General features: G+C 40.5%; 1 protein-coding gene across 1 annotated transcript; it reads right to left on the reverse strand.

The window, feature by feature from the left end:
- Nucleotides 1–495: 495 nt before the first annotated feature.
- On the reverse strand, nt 496–22,922 carry slc2a1b (solute carrier family 2 member 1b). Its single transcript, XM_089009934.1, has 10 exons — nt 22,481–22,922; nt 13,759–13,854; nt 8,265–8,425; nt 6,346–6,586; nt 6,103–6,265; nt 5,091–5,278; nt 4,905–5,009; nt 3,798–3,899; nt 3,510–3,713; nt 496–2,710 (listed from the first exon to the last, which is right to left on the reverse strand). The coding sequence occupies exons 1-10, from the start codon at nt 22,493–22,495 to the stop codon at nt 2,516–2,518; spliced, it is 1,470 nt and encodes a 489-aa protein (XP_088866060.1). The 5' UTR covers nt 22,496–22,922; the 3' UTR covers nt 496–2,515.
- Between the last annotated feature and the right edge of the window lie 247 nt (nt 22,923–23,169).

A 23,169-nucleotide genomic window follows, 5' to 3' on the forward strand; every position in this document is an offset into this window, starting at 1 on the left:
TGGGAAAGATTACGAAATATCAGCCACAGACATAAAATTGGGTGGACTGTCTATCATAACAGGTTGCATAAAAAAAAGTCTCACGGACCCATGTCCAAAAATGAACAGGAAATAAGACATTTTGGCTTCCTCACCCAATATTATAATCTGGTAAGAAAAGATCTCAGATCCCATCAAGAGCAGTTTTGTCTTTCTAAATGGAATTGGGTGGACATGTCTCGCAAAGCAGACGGCATTAAAAAGTTTCAAGGAGCCATGAAGCCTGCCAAACCTTTTAGACTTTTTTGCACAAATTCCTCAACATGGATAATTTGCAACGAGGAAGTTTCCTCAAAAGACCAACCTATCTGGTGTAAAAAAATACATACACATATATACTGTGTATACATATATATATATATATATATATATATATATATATATATATATATATATATATATATATATATATATATATATATATATATATATATATATATATATATATATATTGCCCAAAATTAATTTTGACAAAATGCAAATAGATGCATTTTAGTGGAGAGCAACATACATTATGCAAATAACTTATGGAATGGCTGCAATGACAAATGAATTGGATTGAAGTTCTGCTTTGCTGACACATTGTGGCAACAAGTGACCTGGATTTAGAGGAGTGCTTCATTTGAGAAGGAAGACAAAAAAAGACATGCAAATATGACACAATCCCATCTCAACCGGTCCATCAGTCGCTCTCCTCTAGCACAGAAATTTGAATTGGTTCAGCGAAAATAAGAAGGTATGAATAATAAAGTGCTGTTGAACGTGTTTTTTTAACGGGGTTCCTTAAAACAGAAGAGATGAGAGCAATGATACAGCAGAAGTAGACAGCGGTGCCGAGCAAGCTGAACAAGACTGCAACACATGACAGTGCACAACAATACTTCCACAATATTACGCACAGCAAGGCTTCTCGAACTGATCCAAGAAAGGACAATACGGGCGACTTTGATTTTTGGTCCTTTTTTGTTTAAATCTCATTTCCACTCTAAAAAGATGATTTTTCATGTGATTGTGAAGCTTTGTCAGGAAAAAAAGATCTCTCAAGGTGAGTAACTAGCAAACAATTGTAACTTATTGTGTGCGTGTATTTAAAAATTAGTATTGTTATTTTTTTTAATCTTCAATTGTTTACATTAAAATCGTTTCGTGAACACGCACAGATGTATCAGAAGCCACACTGGAATAAAAAAGATGATAAAATAAGTATTTGATCACTTTGATGTTTGCATTCTCACAGGCTTATTCAACAAATACTAATATTGTGATGATATCCTTGGAGGAGTCGGTTTTCAAGTGAATAAGTTCACACTTATTCTTTGGAATATTAAAATGTTGTTTTTTGCAACTTTCCATCCCTTTTCTAAACTGCTTCTCCTTTTCTCGGGTCCCACCGCCATGTCACATCGTCTCTTCTCAAGCGACTTAATGTGATATTTACTTGTCCTGACTGGGCACCGCTCAGTGACGGTGACCAATATCACAGTGGATAGCGCGCAATCATGCCGGAATGCGACGGCAAACAATTTTAGACAGCAGCCATTTTGAGCTTTGCTTCCTTTATCCTGGAGAAGGATGATTTCCACTGGTAGTGTTCGCAAAACAAATAGCTGTCTGGCCAAGCTAGCTAAACAAATAGCTGTCTGCTCAAGCTAGCTAAACAAATAGCTTTCTGGTCAAGCTAGCGAAACAAATGTCTCTCCAATTGTATCAGGGGTTTATTGAATTAAAATTATGACTAGTGTTATAAAATTTGGTCTAAGTTTAGTCGTTTGATACATACAGTATATCATTTGTTCACTTTATCCTCCTGATATTTTATTTTTCTTCTCTCAGGCCTTAAACCCCTCTTCATTAATATTTTCACCAACATACACAATGTTTCTACAAAAAATAGAGTAAAATGCTGACCCTCTAAAATCAACAAGTAACATAGATATCATATATTAAAATGAGTTGAAACAATGACGTGAAGGGTATCACTCTTTTCCTCAGTAACATATTGTGGGGAGGGAGTTATTTTGAAGGAAAGGTGCGCCATCTGGTGGAGGAAGCCGTGCAGGGGCTACAGTGCGAGAGTGTACAGTGTAACAGCATTTTTACAGTATGATTGCTCAGTGAATAAGTAGAACTATTTAAAAAAAGAAATAAACGGTATTCTTTGAAATATTAGAAACCTTCCAACACGTCTCTTTCACATCTTCTGGGCCAAACACTGCCCGTCGAGCGTTCTGAGTGACATATGAGGTGTGTGCGCGTGTGTTTGTGGTTTGTGTCAGTGGGGGATGGGCAACAGAAGCCGTAAAAGGAGGATCACACACGGTAAAGACAACCGAAATGTGCGGACAGTGAGAAAATGATTCTACGCCGGGACCCATCTAGCAAGTAGCACCCCATCATCCCTTCTCTCCGCCCTCCCAACCCCTTCCTCACGGTGATCAACAGTTTGTCCTATCACTCGATTGGTGAAGGGCTAACTTCAGAGTTGCGAGTCGGCCCCCAGGCTATTGAGCTCCTCATGTTTCTCACCACCCGTTCCTGCGCTCTGGCGGAATCCGGATGCAATCTCATCAAAAGTCCGACCTTTGGTCTCGGGGACCTTGAAGTAGGTGAAGACGAAGAAGATGAGTAGTAGCACGATGAAGATGACGAAGACATAGGCACCGCACGCCGTCTGTACACAAGAAATAACAGCAAGAACATTCAGTCCATGATGTTGCCTTCTGATTGATGAATTCTGTTTATGTTCTTGGTGGGTGATGGTGGGGGGCAGGTGGCGTAAAAATGGGGACTTGGGCTTTCTTTTTTTTGCCATTCTAGCACCAAGCGATTCAGCATTTCTTTCCATCCATCCATAGTATCTATCCATCCAGCTTGCTACAGTATCCATCTAGCTATCTAGTTACAGTATCTATCCATCCAGCTAGTTACAGTATCTATCCATCTATCCATCCATCCATCTAGTTAGCTACAGTATCCATCTAGTTAGCTACAGTACCTATCGAGCTACGAAGCTACAGTTTCTATCCATCTATCTAGCTACAGTATCTGTCACTCTAGCTACATTATCTGTCTATATAGCTACAGTATCTGTCCATCTAACTAACTGTCTATCTAGCTGTCCATCCATCCATCAATCTAGCTAGCTACAGTATCTATCCGATAAACATCAGAATCTGACTTATAAAATACTCATAAATAACTACTTTACATTCTTATATCATCTTATAGTCTTTGACTTTTATGTAATTGAAGTTGTGTAAATAACTGCAATTGACAGAATGTCAGAAAAGAAATTAAAAACAAGATATCGCAGAGGTTAATTATGAACAGCATTAATAAAAATTGAGTCATATTATCTATCTATCACGTAGAGTGGTCGTTTTAAGTGTCTGCTCAGTACACAGTAATGCTCCATTCTATTTCATTCATAAACTAATTTTCACATAAAACAAACAAATGATGTGACTCACAGCTAAATACTGGAAGCCCATCCCCACAATGAAGTTGGCAGTCCAGTTGGAGAAACCGGCCACAGCGATGGCTGAAGGCCTGGGCCCTTGGGAGAACAATTCGGCCACGATGAACCATGGAATGGGACCAGGTCCGATCTCAAAGAAGGCCACGAAGGCGAAGATGGCCACGATGCTCAAGTAGGACATCCATTTGACCTGGTCCTGCAGAGGGGGGGACAGAAAAAAACGGGAGTGTTACATTGAGAATCAGAACTTTCACAGATTTGACCCAAGAGTATCACATACCAGCAGGGCCATGGCTATAGTCATCAGTAGGGCAGAACCGGCCATTCCCAGCAGTCCCAGCAGGTGGAGAGACCTCCGACCGGCGCGCTCCACCACAAATAGCTGGAAGCATTGACACTCGTTAACCGCCATTGGAACTATGCGGCTAACCAAAACAGCAGCACAGATAAACATAAATTCTCAGAGGAAGCAGGTTTGTTAAATGAGTTGAATTTGAAAAAAGAAAACCACCGTGGCATAATTAAGCCGCATTTTCCACTGGATATTAACTCATTCATTGCCATGCACAATTTTTTTTTTTTTTTTCCATGTTAGCGCTGTGTTCCAGCGTCAGCTATTGTTAAAGTGCTATATAAACCAATATGTATGTATCGCGTTGTATTTTGGACAGCTGACCTCATTTCAAGCTCATATAACTCGAAACATATAATTATGGAATTAACTCTTTTTTTCTGATGAAAGAAGAGCGTCTAACGTTTTCTTATCCTGCATTGAATGTTTATGTAGTCCTAAAACTCAATATTCTGTGGGTCCTGGAAAACGAGTGACAATGACAAAAACCCTGGCACTGGAGTGGACACATTTTTGGATTGGATTGGATGTAGCTTTATTCGTCTCGCAGTGGAGAAATTTACATTTCACAACAGCAAAGTTATGAAAGTAAGGGGAAAGGAAAGAAAGAAGTAGAAAAAACAAAATACAGGAGCTGCTGGAAAGGAAGCCACTCTTGCGGCGCCATCTTGAAGTCAAAAGAACAAAAAGGATCTATATGTAAATAATATGACAACACAAAGACACAGAGTCATTCATTCTTCAGCATTTGCTGTACCCTCTTTGTGACATGACGCAGTTCTAGATGAAAGAGGAGAGGATCAAAGCGTCCTTTTCAGCAGTGGATCAGGGACGTCATGGTGGAATGTGCAAGTCTACTACACGCTAAATGTTGAAAGCACATCGTCTGGCAGTGAATGAGTTAAAATATTCCTTTCTGCGACATGGATTCATGTTTATGAATTTGATACAAGTATGGTGTTGATACTTTATGATCTTCTGTGTTTTACTTCAGCGCTTTTTTTTTAAGTCGAGTTGCACTTTTTTGATACTCACCGAAACCACAGTGAAAGCCGTGTTAACGACACCAGCCCCAATGGTAGCATAGACTGGCTGTGCCACGCCGGCCTTTTCAAAGATGCTCGTTGAGTAGTAGAAGACCTGGCGGGACCAAATGAAACCTCTGTTTCAGTTTGTAATCATGAATTTGTGTAAGAAAGAAAAATAATAATAATAACTCACGGCGTTGATTCCCGAGAGCTGCTGGGAAAGTTGTAGCACCACGGCGACGAGAAGGGGCTGGCGGTAGAGTGGTGAGCGAAACAGCTCCAAAATGGTCACCTTCTTCTCACGCATCATTTGCCGGCTCTCTTCCTTCATCTCTTGCATGTCACTGCTAACGTCGTTGGTGCCCCTCAGCTTCTTTAGCACTAATATAACAGTAATACGACACTGTGTATTATATACTTATATGTGAATGAAACCATTTCAAAATGGTCTCATTTATTGTGATGTTTCCCAACACAAATAAAACCATCTTGTTCAAAATTTAGGCTGAACTTTAACTCATTCACTGCCAGAAATGTGCAAAAAATGTGTCCACTCTAGTGCCAGGGTTTTTGTCATTATCACTCGAATTCCTGGATCCACAGAATATTGAGTTTTAAGACTACATAAACATTCAATGCAGCGTAAGAAACATCATACTCTCTTCTTTCAGCAGAAAAAAAGAGGTAATTCCTAAATGATATGGGTCTAGAGTTATATGAGCTTAAATGAGGGCGGCTGTCCAAAATACAATGCAATACGGGTAACATCCGACTTACGACCGAGTTCCGTTTTCCAACCAAACGGTCGTAAGTCAAAATGGTCGTAAGTCGAATCCATTCAAAATGTTGAATAGAGACTCGGAGGCTTTTAAAAATAGGGTCTGGAGGTTGTGGTCGTAAGTACGGGTGGTCATAAGTCGAGTCGGTCGTAAATCGGATGTTACCTGTACATACATATTGGTTTATATAGCACTTTAACAAGAGCTGAAGCTGGAACAAAGCGCTAACATGGAAAATGCTGCCCCTTTGTGGAAGGGGAAAAAACATTGCCAGAGGTCTGGTCAGTGTTTTATTAGCTTCCCAGCAAGAAAAAAACTCATATTTTCATATTTTCAATTCCCTAATGAATTTGTGAATGGCAGTGAATGAGTTAAGATATGGGGCCGCTCATGTTTTGTAATATTTCGGCGAGTGTGACAACTTACCAGTCTTGGCTTTGTTTTCTTCGTTTTTGTTGATGAGCAAGAAACGTGGACTTTCAGGGCAACACGGCAGCAGGATGCATTGTATCACAGACGGGATGAAGATGAAGCCCAGGAGGAGTGGCCATAATTCGCTATTGCCCATGATGGCCTCCAATCCAAACACCTGCGATCAGACAATTAGCTCAGATGTGTGATGACATCTATTAAAAATCAGCTAATCATTTCATTGAAAATCAACAGTACCTGTGCAATGAGGATGCCCACCACAATGCCGAGCTGGTGGAGGGTCCCTAAAGCCCCGCGAAGCGCCGTGGGAGACACCTCACCCACGTACATGGGCACAAAGCCAGTGGAGAGACCCGAGTAATAGCCAACCACGAAGCGACCGATGATGAGCATCTCGAAGGAGGATGCTATCTTGGAGAAACCCATTAGGGCAGATGAGATTAGGGCCAAGACATTGGCCAGGAGCATGGCGTTTCTCCTGAGGACAGCAAATGGATACAGGAAAAAAAAACAATAACAATGAATACAATTTTTATAAATCCAATCGTCCAATTCTGATTCTGTGATTTGACATTTTGAAACGGTCAAAGCCACACACACACACACACACACACACATATACACACACACACATATATATATATATATATATATATATATATATATATATATATATATATATATATATATATATATATATATATATATATATATATATATATATACACATACACACACACACACACACAGTAAAGTCTCGTTATATCGATATTCTCGGGAGTCGATCTAACCGATATAAAATATCGCTATAACCGGACTATCGATCCTGCGGCATGTAAATTTTCTCCTTGCGTTCATAGAAATAGTAACGAGACTTTACTGTATATATATATATATATACATACCAACATATATATATATATATATATATATATATATATATATATATATATATATATATATATATATATATATATATATATATATATATATATATATATATACACACACTGTACAACCTAATCGGCCTTTGCTGATCCCTGCTTACTTACGTCCTTAACCACTGATTACTTAGTCTTAACAAGATATCCCCAAAATTTTTCCTATTTCGAGGGAAGTTATCTTAGATCCAAGTACAGTACCTTTTACAAAGACTATTTGAGGTTATACGTCTGTGTAAGCTCTCAGTCGTACAGGAGTGGTCCATCGATGAGAAGGTTTCTTCAGCCGTCATCTGTACAAAAGTGAAGGTTTCGGACGTTTCGCCTCCTATCCAAGAGGCTTCGTCAGCGAACTAAAGTCTGACTGGTCGTATCGGCCCCATTTATATATCCCTAATGTCCAGACCTGGTGGCGCCGGACACAGCTATGATAGGTCCCTACTCTCAGGTTGGGGGGGCGCGGGACCCCCCCCTGTTGCCCCACTGATTGTTCCTACATTCCTGACTAACGATTGGCCTATTACACCCACTCCCCCCGGTATCACCTCATCAACATAACGACTCTCATCAGCATTGCGAAAGTTGCCTAACCTGTTTTGCCTGAGCAGGCTATTGTATGAACGATCCAAATTGAACCTCACACCACCAGACCGGTTTAATGAAGGATTTTGTTGTTTTATAAGAATCGCCTCTTTTACCCCCCTTTCAAACCATCTATGTTCTTTCGCTAAGATTTTAACCTCATTGTCGTCAAATGAGTGGTTGCTAGCTTTTAGGTGCAAATGTACTGCCGATTGAGGCCCACTAGTATTATCCCTGCGATGTTGATAAAGTCTTTTTTTGAGAATTTGTTGAGTCTCCCCAATGTACTGCTCTTTACAATTTTCATTCTTACAATGTATGGAATAAACTACATTACTTTGTTTTTCATTTGGTAGCCTATCTTTTGGATGCACTAATTTTTGCCTTAACGTGTTTATCGGTTTGAAATAAGTAGGAATTTTATGTTGCCAAAGGACTCTTTGTAATTTTTCAGAAACTCCTGCAATGTAAGGTACTGCTACTCCTCTCCTTTTAGAATCTTGAGAATTATTGGTTTATTGGTTTATTATTTGAGGTTATGACTGTAAAGGGGGTCTACATGTGATTTGTTGCATTGTGAAAAGGAAGTAAAGCCTCAACTTGATCTTCACAACGTCGGTGATTGTTAAGTACCTTCCAAAGCGGTTGACAAAAACGCCAACTGAGAAGGAGCCGAAGATGCCGCCGACGGAGAAGATGGAAACGGCGATGGACCAGATGGCTTTGAGAGTGTTGTCTGAAATGGGCGTCTGGTATCGTGCAGCCCATGTATCGTTGATGAAGTTCTCGATGATCTGCAGAGAAGACAGGAACAATAAGATGAAGGCGACCTTTGCCAAAGAGTTTCCTAATTTATGAGGCAAGGCACATGTTGTTACACATCTTGTAGATTGTTTACAAAACATCGAAACACCACCAAAGAAAATTGTGAGGGAAAACCAGTGGCGTGGCGTGCATATCACCACTGGGCCTTCAGTGGTGCTATGTCTGAATCAATCCAAGCTGCGACTGTCAATAAGAAGTGTGGTGTGATTTACTAGCCAGGAAATAACTTGTGAAGAAAGAAATACTGTCATTAAACTGTTCAAGCTTTTACCATAAACACGTGGATTCATGATATGGGGTCAGAAGTAGCTCTTTCACACCGCAGAGAAGATTGAATTGGGAAGCATTTCCGACCCTTCTTAATGATGTCCATTTCGATCTTGAAAAGTCCGCCTTGAAAATCACTTCAATAGTAAATCTGCAAACAAATCCATTTTTTCTCCTCCTTTAGCTATTGTGGGTTGACAAAACCGCAATTAAATCAAGATAACAATATATTTCAAATTGTTGCTGTGGACTGCAAATTTCCCCATTGTGGGACGAATAAAGGTTTTCTGATTCTGATTCTGAAAATTCGTATGTTCTCTGTGCGCGTCACCAACTCGAAATTTGATTCGTGAAAGCAACAGTCATTGATGCTGCATTTAATGCGTCAGGGCCTGCAGAACTGATTGTGACGTCCAGGTAGATTACTGACCCTGGTAACAAAGAATGGCTGAAATGTGATTGGTTCAATGCCTAAATACGAAAACATGCATCACGGAGCAGCCATGGACAAAATATAATTCACATTAGTCTGCAATTCAGATATTAGGCCATCAGAGAAGGCCTTGCAGGCCCTGACGACTCGCCACTGGGGAAAACGTATCTTTTGCTGAAACAGCGATGAGCGCCTCAATATAATTCTGCTTTCTTCAATGAGAGTTGAGTGTCATCAGTGACCTGCTCCGTATGGCCAGCTGATGGCAGCAAATCGCCGAATTGCGGTGCAAGGAGGAAGTTGAGTCTGCTAAATGAATTCACCCCCCCCCCTCCCAACAACTGTGTTTACAAACACACACCCAGATTAGCAAGTGGCAGCAGTTCAAATAACTCCGACTGTTTGAGTGTGTGCATGTGTCTGTGCTTATGTCAGAGTAGCTCATATGGTTCCTTCCGCCGCAAAAAAAGGCAGCGCTCAACGTGTGACTGAGTCACTCCACCAAAGTCCATTTTGAGTGTCACGTAGGCCTTGGGTTTGTTTTCAAAGGCCGTGTGCTTTATAGGTACCATATTTTCTGGTGTATAAGGTGCAACCCAAAGCCTTGACTTTCTTCCAAAGATATGCCGGTGCACCTTATATGTGAAGTCAAATTGAGCCACAACAGGTCTCGCAAACAACTTTCAGCAGCCATCGGCTAAACGTAGCACGGCAGTCAAATGGAGACTGGTGCCTTAACACTTGTTTACGTTTTAATCAGAAAAACGTTTTATAGCATCTAAAATACCTAAAACACGCAGTATGATATTTTTAGTCAAATGCAAAACACCAATAAAAATGACTTAAAGTGTCTAAAAAGTACTTCAATTTGAAACCGGAAGTGGCCAGTTTCAGAAGATCCCGCCCCCATGTTCGTGGTGTCACGGCAAGACATCTTGCCTTGCTGGAGAATCAAAACAATGGCTTCAGATTCGGAGAATATGCTTTCTTGTTACTCATCCAGTTATGAATATGATTTAAATAGTTCTGAAGAGGAAAGCATACATGTTTGCAATCGATTAAATAATGTATTCCATGTCATTTTGAGGGGGGAAATGTAGCACCAAATGTGTGTCATCTGGGTAGGGAAATGTAGCACCGAAAAGAGGCAGAAGGGGGCGACAAAGCTCCGTGGAAACGGGCTGATTAATTCCTTACAATTTTTGTCAGTGAATATGAAATAGATGCTCGGTGCCACACACAAGGATTCACCATGACGTTATTTATGTCTTTTCCTTCTAATTTCGCCATCAACACGGATCAACATGAAGTTTTCAGACCAAACGAAGTATTGCAAAATGCATTGAGGTGATGCAAGGTATGTCCTTTCTTGCTGAGGGGCGTTCCTTCAGTGACGTAGGATGAGGACTCGTCACCAACTCAAAAACAAGACTTCCTGAATATTCAGCGCAAGTCTTAAAACGTACATAATAGCTATATGCGGTGGAATCTTTGTAAAATACGCTCAGTAGTCACTTGAAGCCATTTTACAAATTATGGACACAACTTGTCCGGAGACGTCGGTTGTCCTTTAAGGCACCAAGTTAAACAAATTGTATGGTACAAAGGCAGCGTGCCATCTGTTTTGCATGCCGCATTCGTCCTGGTACTTCCTGGTGTGACGGCTTCTGTGGTTTACTACCTAATAATAATAATAATAATAATAATAATAATAATAATAATAATAATAACAATAATAATAATAATATGTTTCATTTATAAGCACCTTTCAAAACTCTCAAGGTCACTTTACAGTCACAGGATGAGGGTGAGCAGCGGGAGCCACATGCGCCACTGTTCACTCAACCCGGAAGTAACTCAAATAGTAAGAATGATAGCTAGCTAATAGATAGCTATATAGCTAATAGATAGCCAGCTAGACAGCCAGCCAGGTAGCCAGCCTGATAGCCAGCTAGAGAGCCAGCTAGATAGCTAGATATCTGCATGGCTAAATAAATAAATCTACTTAGCTAGCCAGCTAACTAACAAACTTACTAACTAGCTAACTGACAACTAAATAAATAAATACATACGTTCATACATAATTAAAATACAGAAATATTTAGACTAGCAAATGTTTTTGGATGGTAATGAGGGATCTATAAAAAGCACTTGCATATCAGCATAAGTGGTTTTGGAGGTCATGAGCAGAGGGTCACTATGTGATAACAAGTATCTCGATGCAAGTGTGAGGCGATAAGCGTGCTTCGCGCAAAGAACAGTCAGCCGAAGGGATATGATAGGCCCACTGGTCTCACGATACACTCTGTGCCTCATCGTGGTGCGTGTTAACGGCAGATTTGAGGTTGGAGAAATAATTTGCAATGATGTACATCACTATGATGTAGCATTTTAAAGTACGTATACCTTTATGGGCAAAATGACAAAAGAAAGAAAGGTAGGCTAATGTTAACTCATTCACTGCCAGATATGTGCAAAAATGTGTCCACTCCAGCGTCAAGGTTTTTGTCATTGTCAATCAAATCACTCAGAATATTGAGTTTTAGGACTACATAAACATTCAATGCAGCGTAAGAAACTTTAGACTCTCGTTTTTCATCTGAAAAAAACAGTTAATTCCTAAATGATATGGGTCTGGAGTTATATGAGCTTGAAATGACGGTGGCTGTCCAAAATACAACGCAATACATCCATATTGGTTTATGTAGCGCTTTAGCAACAGCTGAAGCTGGAACAAAGTGCTAACATGGAAAAAAGGGAAATGCTGCCTTCTTGAGGAAAGGAAAAAACATTGCCAGAGGTCCGACCAGAACTTTATCGGCGGTCCCCGTAAGAAAAACCAAAACCCGAACAACGTTGGGAATGCCGCGCCACATCATCTATATTTTCAATACCCGAATAAATTTGGGAGTGGCAATGAATGAGTTTAACTCTAAATTATACTTTGGCGTGACTTTTCATGAAAATTCACGCAGGCCCAGTGAGAACATACAAACTCCACATAGACAAGCCGGAGCAGAGAATTAACCCAAAACCTTTGCACTATGGGGTGGACCCGCTAATAGTACATTTAATTCATAAGCGCCTTTCAAACCTCTCAAGGACACTTTACAGTCACAGGCCCGTCTGGTAACACACCTGAGACCCTGAGTGCTATGAGGCCGCAGGGTAACTCAGACCAACAGGGGTTCTCACAATCCTACACAAAATGAAGTTCCACAATATGTCCTCTCCCGGAAATTGGCTCCTTTATTAACCTCCATGTTAATAAATTTCAAAAATGACGGCGGGGGTCAGTTCAGAAGAATGTTTTCTTACTCCCAGCATCGCTCTGGGAACAGGTGCCTTTTCATTTCCTGCTCTAATCCTCTTCTAGCCTGCTGTCACTCAGCCCATTTTAGGGCATTTGTTTTCCAAAAGAATCACTCCTGAGTCTGTTCATAAAGATGTCCTTGTCTCTGTCTATTATTAGTCCTTTACTTAGCCATCCCCCTTATTTTCCACTCCCGTGACCTAAAGCTCAGCATATCACAGCCACGGGACAAGATGGCCAAGCCAAAATATTTTGGATTTCTCCGACTTTCACATCCATCATTGTGTTTTCTGTAATTAACAACCATACCTCGGTTTACGAACGCTTCAGCTCACGAACTTTTCACCTTACGAACATTAAATATGCGAGAATATAATCTTGGCATATGAACTAGCTTTCGGGAAACACACGGAGCGCCACAATGGCTGCCGGACTAGTTTTCGGCGAAAGAACACCAAACCACACGGCCAAACAGCGCCACGGTGGCTGCCGGACTACTGTTCCACATCCCCTTTCTCTGAGTGCATACGTGGCATACGTGGTTTGTTATCGAGTGGAGTACTTTTGCTATGATTGGACTGAAAAAGACCCCACCACAGGCTAGTGTTCAGCCGAAGAGGACACAAAACAAAATTACGGTCGAGCAGTAGAAGGAGATCATCGAGAGACACGAACGAGGTGTGCGTTTGTGTGATTTAGCGTCCCAGTACCAGTATGCTACATCGACCATTGCTACGTGTGGCTAAGGGTGTTTTCTGTGTTATCAAAGCAACAGTCTCAGGCAATAGAAGAGGTTGAAAAACTCCTGTTGATTTGGGTTAACGAAAAGCAACTCGCAGGGGACCGTGTGCGTGAGGGTATTATTGCCGAGAAAGCACGGCAACTTCACTCTGATATCATCAAGGGGCAACTACATCAATGACCACCACAAAGGTAAATAAAACGACTTTATTATAAAGTACAGTTTATTTCTTTAATTACAATACAATAGCACATTTATTATACATAAAATAAGGTATATTTTGTGTAGTTTTATGTTAGTATTTGTTTTAGTGTTAGTATTATGTTTTATGGCTACCTGGAAACGGATTATTCTTATTTTTAATGGTTTCCTATGGGAAATTAATGTTTGCAAGACACACTTTTTGCCTTACACACACTTTCTGGAAACCAATTAAGTTCGTAAACTGAGGTATCACTGTAATTCCGAGAAGGGGTCAAGTGTAAGCACCATCCTATCACGGCTTTGTGTGAGAGGCAGAAGATCAACAACTTGATGATATTCTTACCTTTTGAGGTGCATTGATGACGCCCGTGTTGTATCCAAACTGCAGGGATCCAATCACGGCAGTGCCAACACACAGCATCAACGGGAAGGTGATTTGCTGCATGGAGGAAAAACAAAAAAACAGGAAGTGATTTTATTTCAGTGGCTAAATCGGTTCGAATTAGGACTCAATTCCAAAAACATTGATTAGATTTGGTACTCGTGACAGTTTGGAATTGATCGATGCCGCAGCAAAAAACATGGACACCAACTGGGCATAGTCTTGATGATTTGAGGATATTTTGCCATTAATTGATCGAGCAGGTAGTGTTGAGCATTATTGGATTCGATTGGATTAGCCTTTATTAGCTCTACAGTGGAAGTATTTACATTTTACCGCAGTAAAGTTATAAAAGGTAGAGGAAAGGAAAGGAAGAAATAGAAAAACAAAATACAGGAGCTGCTGGAAAGGCAGGAACCATCTTGAAGTCAAAACAACAACAAAAACAAAGTAACAAATACTGTGAGACGACACAAAAGACACAGTCATTTATTTTTAAGCACTTTCTGCACCATATTTGTCATATGAAACAGTTCTAGATGAAAGAGGACAGGATCAAGGCTTCCTTTTCACCACTGGATCAGAGATGTCACGGTGGAATGTGCACGTCTGCTACAAGCTAAATATTGAAAGCAAACGCAAAGCTATAGCATCCATTGACGAAAAGAGACTGTCTCACATCTCCTGTCCCATGTAAATCCGCTTCAATTCTAAGCCGCGACAGTTCCACAAATGCATCGGTGCCGTGCGCCGACGCTCAATTCTACTGATCGCGGGCTCCTCAAGCCATGCATCCATCCAGTCACAGACTGTCTAAAAGCACCGACCCCCGGAGCTGTCCAACGATGACCGTCAAATGGTATCGACATTCCTCCAAATCAAAAACAGTGCTGCCATATTTGGGCTACCAAAAAGGCGCAATCACTCAGCCCAGTCTCCTCCTTGATGAATGTTGTGGACAAAAATGCTGAAAAACAATCCATATCCGTTCCACATGATGCAATAACAACACAAAGTGACAAAATAAAACACAAAAACAACAACAACAACAAAAAGCAAGGCTCGGCCTACTCGGACGCCGTCTAGGACTTTTGCATGCAACACATTAGGAACAGTGGGTTTTCTGGAACCAGAATTTAGATCGTCTGTCTACATTCGGATTTTTTTTAAACTTTGGCTTCTTAGCTAGCTGATTATAACCAACCTAATGAACATAATGTCTAAGAAAGCATTCCAGGTATCTTATATCACAAGCACATTGTGCAACGCCTAAAGAATCTGTTTGTGCAGGTTAGCCCAAGTTCCAATCAAACAAAGTGCATGTCTCTGTAATTGATTGAAACTATAAATTGCTCCAAGGGGAAGCTTTAGATGCCTGTAACCTAAATTATGGCTTCGCTCCCAAAATCTGGAAACCATGGAGCCGAGCATCTACGAGCAAACTGCACCCATAACGCTAAACCAGAAAATGCATCTTAATTTCCTTTATGTTAGTCTGGCAAGCGGCCGCTTAGGGGCACAGTCGCATATTGGGGAAAAAATCTTATTTTCCTTACGGCTTTTCCCTTCAGAGGTTACCACAGCGAATCAGTGTCCTCCATCTTCAGAGATTTGATCCGTGTGTTTGTTTTGGCCAAGCTTTTACGTCGGATGCCCTTCCTGACACAACCCTCTATATTAATCTGAGCTTGGGACCGGCACAAGAACACACTGGCTGGTGTCCCCTTGTGGCTACAGAACAAGCGTACACGAAAATAAAAATAAATGAGTACATAGATAGCTAGATAGCTATATAGATAGTTAGTTAGATAGCTAGATACAGGTTACATCCCATTTACGACCGAGTTATGTTCCGACCAAACGGTTGTAAGTCGAAATGGTCGCAAGTGGATATCCATTCAAAATGTTGAATAGAAACTCGGAGGCTAAACGACTCGCAACCCCCTTGCCCCCTCGGGTGCCATCACACCGTCGATTGCTGTGAGAGAGTGAGATGCTGGCTGGCTGGCCAAAATTGTCGTACACGTTGCCGGCCCGCTAGCGTGTTGCGGTGCCAGGCGTAGAATTAAAATTAAAAAAAATAGGGCGTGGTCGTAACTACGGGCAGTCGTAAATCGAGCTGGTCGTAAGTCGGATGTTACCTGTAGCTTGGTCGCTAGGTAGCTAGCTAGCTAGACAACTAGGTAGCTAGGTACATCGGTAGATAGGTAGATGTCTTTGAGTGATACAAATACATAAAAAATATTTTTTAAATACATATTTTTGTGTTTTTGTCTTATTTTGTAGGAAATGGTACAGTGACAAGAGCCAGATTATATTTTGTAATACTAGGGATCGAGTATGTTATCAACCCATTGCTTTCATAAGAGTGCTGATCATTCACTCAGTTCATAAACGTCTCTAGATTACTTTTCATTCTCACCAAAATATGGAACTCATATCTAGGTGGTCAATTCTGTTTTTTCAAAGTACGCTTGTCAAACCAACTGATACGCATCAGTGGTCAAAACGGGTCCCCTACAAGAGAATCTGATCAAATATACAGGGATGATAATGACAAATGAGAAAAAAGTCTGAGAAAAGGTGTGCCGAAGGGATTTTATTATGTTAGGAAAATCGATTTTTAGGAGAAAAAAAGGTTGCATCAAGATTGTTCAATTGCATCCTATTTTCTTCCATCACACCTCATTGACAATAACATAGATTCGAGGTTAAGGAAACAAACTAAAATAAAACCTCATATTTTTAAGGAAGCAATTTTGGGGCAGTGAGTGTCTGTGTCACACTTCGTTGTGAAGGCCATGGAGAGGAAGGGGAAAAAAAAATCAAGCACGCACCGTGACGTGTGCTATAAAAAAATTAAGGCACTCTGTTGTGTGTTATAAAGCGCACTATATAGCATTGCTCAGTACACTTTGGGGTCGTATGAAGGCTTTTGGGTCTTAACTCATTCACTGCTAGGCATGTGCAAAAATGTGTCCACTCCAGTGCCAGGGTTGTTGTCATTTTCACTCAAATTGCAGGACCCACAAAATATTTAATTTTAGGACGACATTAACATTCAATGCACCGTAAGAAACCTTAGACTCTCTTCTTTCATCAGAAAACAAGAGTTAATTCCTAAGTTGTAAGGGTCTGGAGTTATCTGAGCTTGAAATGGGTCGGCTGTCCAAAATACAATGCAATTCATACATATTGGTTTATATAGCGCTTTAACAACAGCTGAAGCTGGAACAAAGCACTAACATGGACGCTAGTTTTCTAGCTAGCTAGCTATTAACTCTATTAGCTATCTGGCTGGCTGGATAGCTATCTAGCTAGCTATCTATTGGCTAGCTATCTAGGTAGCTATCTATTAGCTAGCTAGCTTGCTTTCTATCTAGTTGAATTACTTCCGGGTTGAGTAAATGCTGCCGTGTGTGGCTGCCGCTGCTCACCCACAGAAAAACCTATCCTGTGACTGTAAAGTGACCTTGGGAGTATAAATGAAATGTATTATTATGATTAAAAAAAGGCACATTATACCACCATGTGGAAGGGAATAACATTGCAAGAGGTCTGACCAGCGCTTTATCGGCACCCAGGCATGAAAAACAAAACAAAACTCGAACAAATTCAGGAACGGCGCTCTGTCATATTTTCAATTTCTGAATAAATTCAGGAATGGCAGAAAATAACTTAATGACATTAGATTAGTCAATAAAAGATGATATTTTTACAGAAAAAATATCGTAACTCAACCGAATGCGTGTTGAGCAAACTATTACTCCCCAATTTTTGATTTTAGAACTTGTAATCTGGAAATTTATGTATATATGAAATAAAATGAGACAGAGATGATTTCTTTGATTTCATCAGTGGTGAACCATCAGGGCCTGCAAGGCCTTCTCTGCTGGCCTAAAAATATATGAACCACATATCAGTTAACAAACAAAATGCTGTCTCCATTTGGACAAGCAGTCGCTGGCTAATTGACAGTTTGCTGCCTCTGGGGAAACACTCGAAATATGTGCAAATACTTCAACACTCGAACACAGAGAGCGATGAATGACACACAGTGAGGGCCAGTGAAAAATCAACCAGCTTTACCTTTTGCCTACATAGCAAGAAGTGTTTTATTTTGTCTGACATGTTCGAATTTGCTGCGTCTCCTTTAAATGGCGCAAAGAAAGATTCCGACTGTACACAGGCCAGCAGCATCATGACATTTAAGTGTCATGGAACACCCTGGAAGTCACACCCTGCGTGCAATTTTATAATCCTCGCCGCCTCAAAAGAAGCCATTGTGTGTTTTCATCTGCCAAGACATGCTTTGAGTAGTCCCATTTTGTTTTAATGAAGTGGGACAATATGGCTGCCATTAAAAGCTATTTTACTTGCTTGAAACACTGGACGAAAATTTCTACATCGCATAAGTCACAATAAAGACGGATGTTTTCTTGGATGACCATGAGTTGGTTTCCAGTGACGGAAAGTCAAGGCCTGCAAAGCCTTCTCAGCTGGCCTAAAAATATCGAAATCACGGTCTGATGTTAATTATATTTTGTCAATGAATTCCTATTAAATAATTCCAAATTGTCTTTCAGCCTCCTGTCATTACTTTTCATACCCCGTTGCACTGCTTCCAGACGTGTGTTTTCGTATTTAAGCATTTAACCAATCACATTTCAGCCATTATTTGTTACCAGGGTCAGAAATCTACCTGGATGCCTTCACAATCAGTTTTGCAGGCCCCGTCGCAACAAATATGTCGATCAAACTGTTGGTCTAACCAATCAAACTTCGAGTTGGCAACCCAAAAGGGGTACCAACGCCTTCTTGAAAGCACTGGTCAACGTGAGGGGTTCGTAAACTATGATTGGCTGGTCACTAGTCAATCATAATTTGCGAAAATTGTTCTGTCACAAGCCGCTAGTGACAAGAGCATACTGGCCGGAGCTAGCATCGGTATGTATCGGTAGCAAGATGCATAAGCAAATATATTGTGTTGATTTAATTGCAGTTTTGTCAACTCACGACGGCGGAAGGAGGAGAAGAGATGGATTTGGTTGGGGATTTATTGTTAAAAGCCATTCAAGAAAAAAGCCATTCAAGACTATTCAATAAAAAATGGACATTATAAAGTAAGCTCTGTCAGTTATTTCCTGGCTAATGGTAGCCTATAGTGGACTTGTATTAAATCACCCCACGTTTTTCAGTCTGGATTGATTCAGACATAGCACTACTGAAGGCCTAGCGATGAAATCCACGGCCCACCCCTGTTAGTTTCACATACATCTTAGCAATAATCGCAAGGAAAGCCCATGTATTGTACACACTCTTGACTATTTAGTGTAAATTCCACAATATGACTTAAATCTCGCATACAAAAGTGATGTGCCTACTTGTGAAAAGTTAACCATGTGATAGAATACAATAAATAAAACACACAATAGGAATGATGATCAACTTTCAAGGAGTGATTCAACTTCAGTTTGTCGACGTATGTTGAAAATGCAATTTAATTTGCCAGCATACCAGACGGTCACATGGAGGCCCAATAAAATGAGCTGTGCTCTTTTCTAGTCGTCACTAAAGCAAACACGACGACCTTGGTGACAGAGCTCGCCTTAAAATAAATCTAGTGTGTGTGACAAGTCAGGGGGCCCTTAGTGTAGTCTCATGATTTATTGACTGTGGACAAGTTCGCTCGAGGAATACAGCGGCGGGGCTTGTTCATTCTACAGCGGATTGATCTCAATATGCCTCATTGCACGTGCGTTAGAAGCCAAGCACACCAAACGAGGAGGTGTCGGCTTTGCAGCCATGTGTGGAGTTTCTAGAAAATGTGAGCTCCCTGAGCCCGTTACTGCCCCCCGGCTTCCCGTCCAAATAAGCTGAGTCAAGGATTCGTTTAACCCCACTTAGCATGTTGTTCTTTGCAAAACGGGGAGCACAAACAAAACATTGTTCTGAGTTAAGCTTAACTCATTCACTGTCAGACATTAGCAAAAATGTGTCGACTCCAGCACCAGGGTTTTTGTCATTGTCACTTGAATTCCAGGACCCACAGAAGATTGAGTTTTACGATGACAAAATAATTCAATTCAGCGTCAGAAACCTTAGACGCTCTTCTTTCATCAGAAAAAAAGAGTAAATTCCTCAATTTTATGGGTCTGGAGTTATATGAGCTAGAAATGATGGTGGCTGTCCAAAATACAATGCAATACATACTACATGTTGGTTTATATAACGCTTTAACAACAACTGAAGCGGGAACAAAGCACTAACATGGAAAAAAATGGAAATGCTGCAACTTTGTGGAAAAGAAAAAAGCATTGCCAGAGGCCATGGCCAGCGCACCTAAAATAAATAAATAAATAACAAAACCCGAACAAATTCGGGCTCTACATCATATTTTTAATTCCTGATGAAATTTGTGAATGGCAACGAATGAGTTAAAAGGTGGCAATGCGCATCTTATTCATGATGGCTGCCATGTAATAATAATAATAATAATAATAATAATAATAATATTCCTTTCCTTTCGGCTTTTCCCTTCAGGGGTCTTCCCGGCGAATCAATAATAATAATAATAATAATAATAATAATAATAATAATAATAATAATAATAATAATCGCTGCTCTGAGGTCAACTTGCTGTCAACTTCCTCATCATTACCCCGAGGCATAAAAATGAGCGTTGCGGACTCACTAACTGACGCAGTTTTCAAAATGCAACGGTGGCCGGCCCTTATTGGATTAATGTAGCTCACGGCCTCCCCTGGGCTGATGCGTGGAAATTGGGACTGTATATTCCCAACATAGCCAGAGCGAACATTCAGCCGATAGGGACAAGTAGGGTGGGAGTACAAGGCGGTCACAGGGGAAAAGGGCCGAAGGCTAAATTCACTACAGCAAAGTGTAAAAAAAATATTTCATGGGGATAGAATGGCCAGTAATGAATTTAGCTACCTCCGTCTAAATGTCAAATGTCCGCTTCTGACTTATTTTTATGATCTTTAACTTACTTAAAGTACACCACTGGTTCTGAAAATGTGGGTATGGTGCTAACCACCCACACCAAGTAGTCAGATACAGCGTTATCACACACCAGATAACGTCCTGTTTAATTTCACAACAATGATAATAATAATACTATGGTTGCGTATAAATAAGGTTGATAGGAAAGACACTTGACCTTTACTGTATGACGCAGATAGAGTGAATTTAACAATAAAGTCTTCCTTCACTTCAAAAAAAAAATGACAGTGCTTCCCTGCCCGATATTGTGTTTGACCAAAACACTTGTTAACGTACCAGAGCCTATTCTGCAAATACAGCTGCTCCCCAAGCCTTCAGGATAAATTTATATTAAAGCATCAATTACATTTCCTCCGGTAATGTGTACAGTTAGCTTTTAATCGTCTTGAGCAGGTCTCCACCTCCAGCCCCCCTGACCACAAAAACTGAGCCAAATGCTGCTGTGCATAGAGACAAACTAATTACAATGACAAATGTTAAAATGTTTTCCAAATATACACGTATATTCCAAGAAAAAAACAGTGTACAACACATGATTGAATGGAAGATAATTTAACTGATTGATTTCATTATGTTTTAGCAATGGCTTAGCATTACATTTTCCATTCAATTGCTTTCATTGCTAAAACTGTATTCAGTTAGAAGCTATGTAATTGGTACAATCGAGGAATGCCTTTGATTAGAAGTGGGCAAAGTGTTGTGCTTGACTCGGGGGGACAACACAAGCCCATTCACTGCACACAGACTCTTCATTTATACAGTACAGGTTATGTCCTTTGAGACTGAGGGAGGTCAAACTCGGTTTTGTCGTGGCAACATTTTGCCCACCTTTGACAAAGATGTTTTTAGTTCTCCTCAACCGCCCCCATCTATGTATGGCCCTTTTTACATTATCAATGAATTGTTCAACAGTCTCAGGCAATAGAAGAGGTTTAAAAAGTTCTGTTGATTTGGATGAATGAAAAGCAGCTAGCAGGGGACCGTGTGAATGAGGGTATGATCGCCAAGAAAACACGGCAACTTCACTCGGATATCAAGAGGCAACTACACCAACGACTATCACAAAGGTAAATAAAACAATTTTATTATACAGTACAGTTTATGTATTTAATTACAATACAATAGCACATTTATTATACATAAATTAAGGTATATTTTGTGTAGTTTTAAGGCTTATTTAGTGGAAATTTAAGTTTTATGGAGACCTGGGAACAGATTCTTCTCATTTTTAATGGTTTCTTATGGTAAATAAATGTTTGGCAGACGTACTTTTCACCTTACACAATTTCTGGGAACCAATTAAGTTCGTAAGCTGAGGTATCACTATATATGTCTTGTAAAAAATATGTTCAGAGGATATCAACAACACATCGTGGGCAACAAGAAACAATTTTAACTATATATTTATAGGACATGAATTTGCATAGTTACGCAACGTTTTCTATGATGAAAAGGGTTGCGAATGAAATGTTAATACATGCTCGAAAGTGCTGTGCGAGAACGATACGACATTTGCACAGCATCACTGTTATAGAAGCATCCAGTACCACAGCAAACTGCATCATGGGTAATTAATGTAGTGCACTCACTGACCCCACTCGAAAAAAACACACGTTTCCAGCACAAATCAGAAAATAAACAACTGTTTGAGAAAAGTTACCTTTCCAGAATCCATGGCGGCGTCGGGAGGGCAACGTCGACTTACTTACTACAACGTCTTACTTCGTCGTCTTCTTCTTAGATGAAGTGTTGGAAGGAAAAATGACAAAACTTCCTCGTCGTCTCACAACTTTATAGTTGTTGCACCGTTCAGGTTTGTGGAAAGTATATTTTCTATCGTGTAACGTTGTTTATCCCCCCAAAAATTCCCATCAATCTTCTTTTTCGAATATTTAATACGTTTTATCAAAACGTATGCGATGTCGTTCCAGCTCCCTTTTCGGCTCGTATTCGTCCCGGATCTTCCTGGTTTGAAGAAAAAAGTCTCCTCACGGTCTGTATTTTGGGAAGATTTCCTGTTTCATTTGCTGGGAAAAGCCCGATGAGTTCGAGACCGGCTCGGGTTCATATACGTCGTGTTGCTGACGCAATGTGTGAGAAGGGTTCCGCCTCTTTAGTTGAAGCTGCAAAGCCCATCCTCCCTTTCAGCCAATGGCTTTTACCCCTTCGTGAAGCACCGAGAAGCCAAAAAGCACCCCTCCCCTCCCTCGCACACTCGCACACGCACACACACACACACACACACACACACACACACACACACACACACACACACACACACACACACACACACACACACACACACACACACACACACACACACACACACACAACCGACATCATTTTTTT

The sequence above is a fragment of the Hippocampus bargibanti genome, linkage group LG12 (assembly GCF_051943395.1).
Source record: "Hippocampus bargibanti isolate YZ-2025 linkage group LG12, ASM5194339v1, whole genome shotgun sequence".
Classification (NCBI taxonomy): domain Eukaryota; kingdom Metazoa; phylum Chordata; class Actinopteri; order Syngnathiformes; family Syngnathidae; genus Hippocampus; species Hippocampus bargibanti.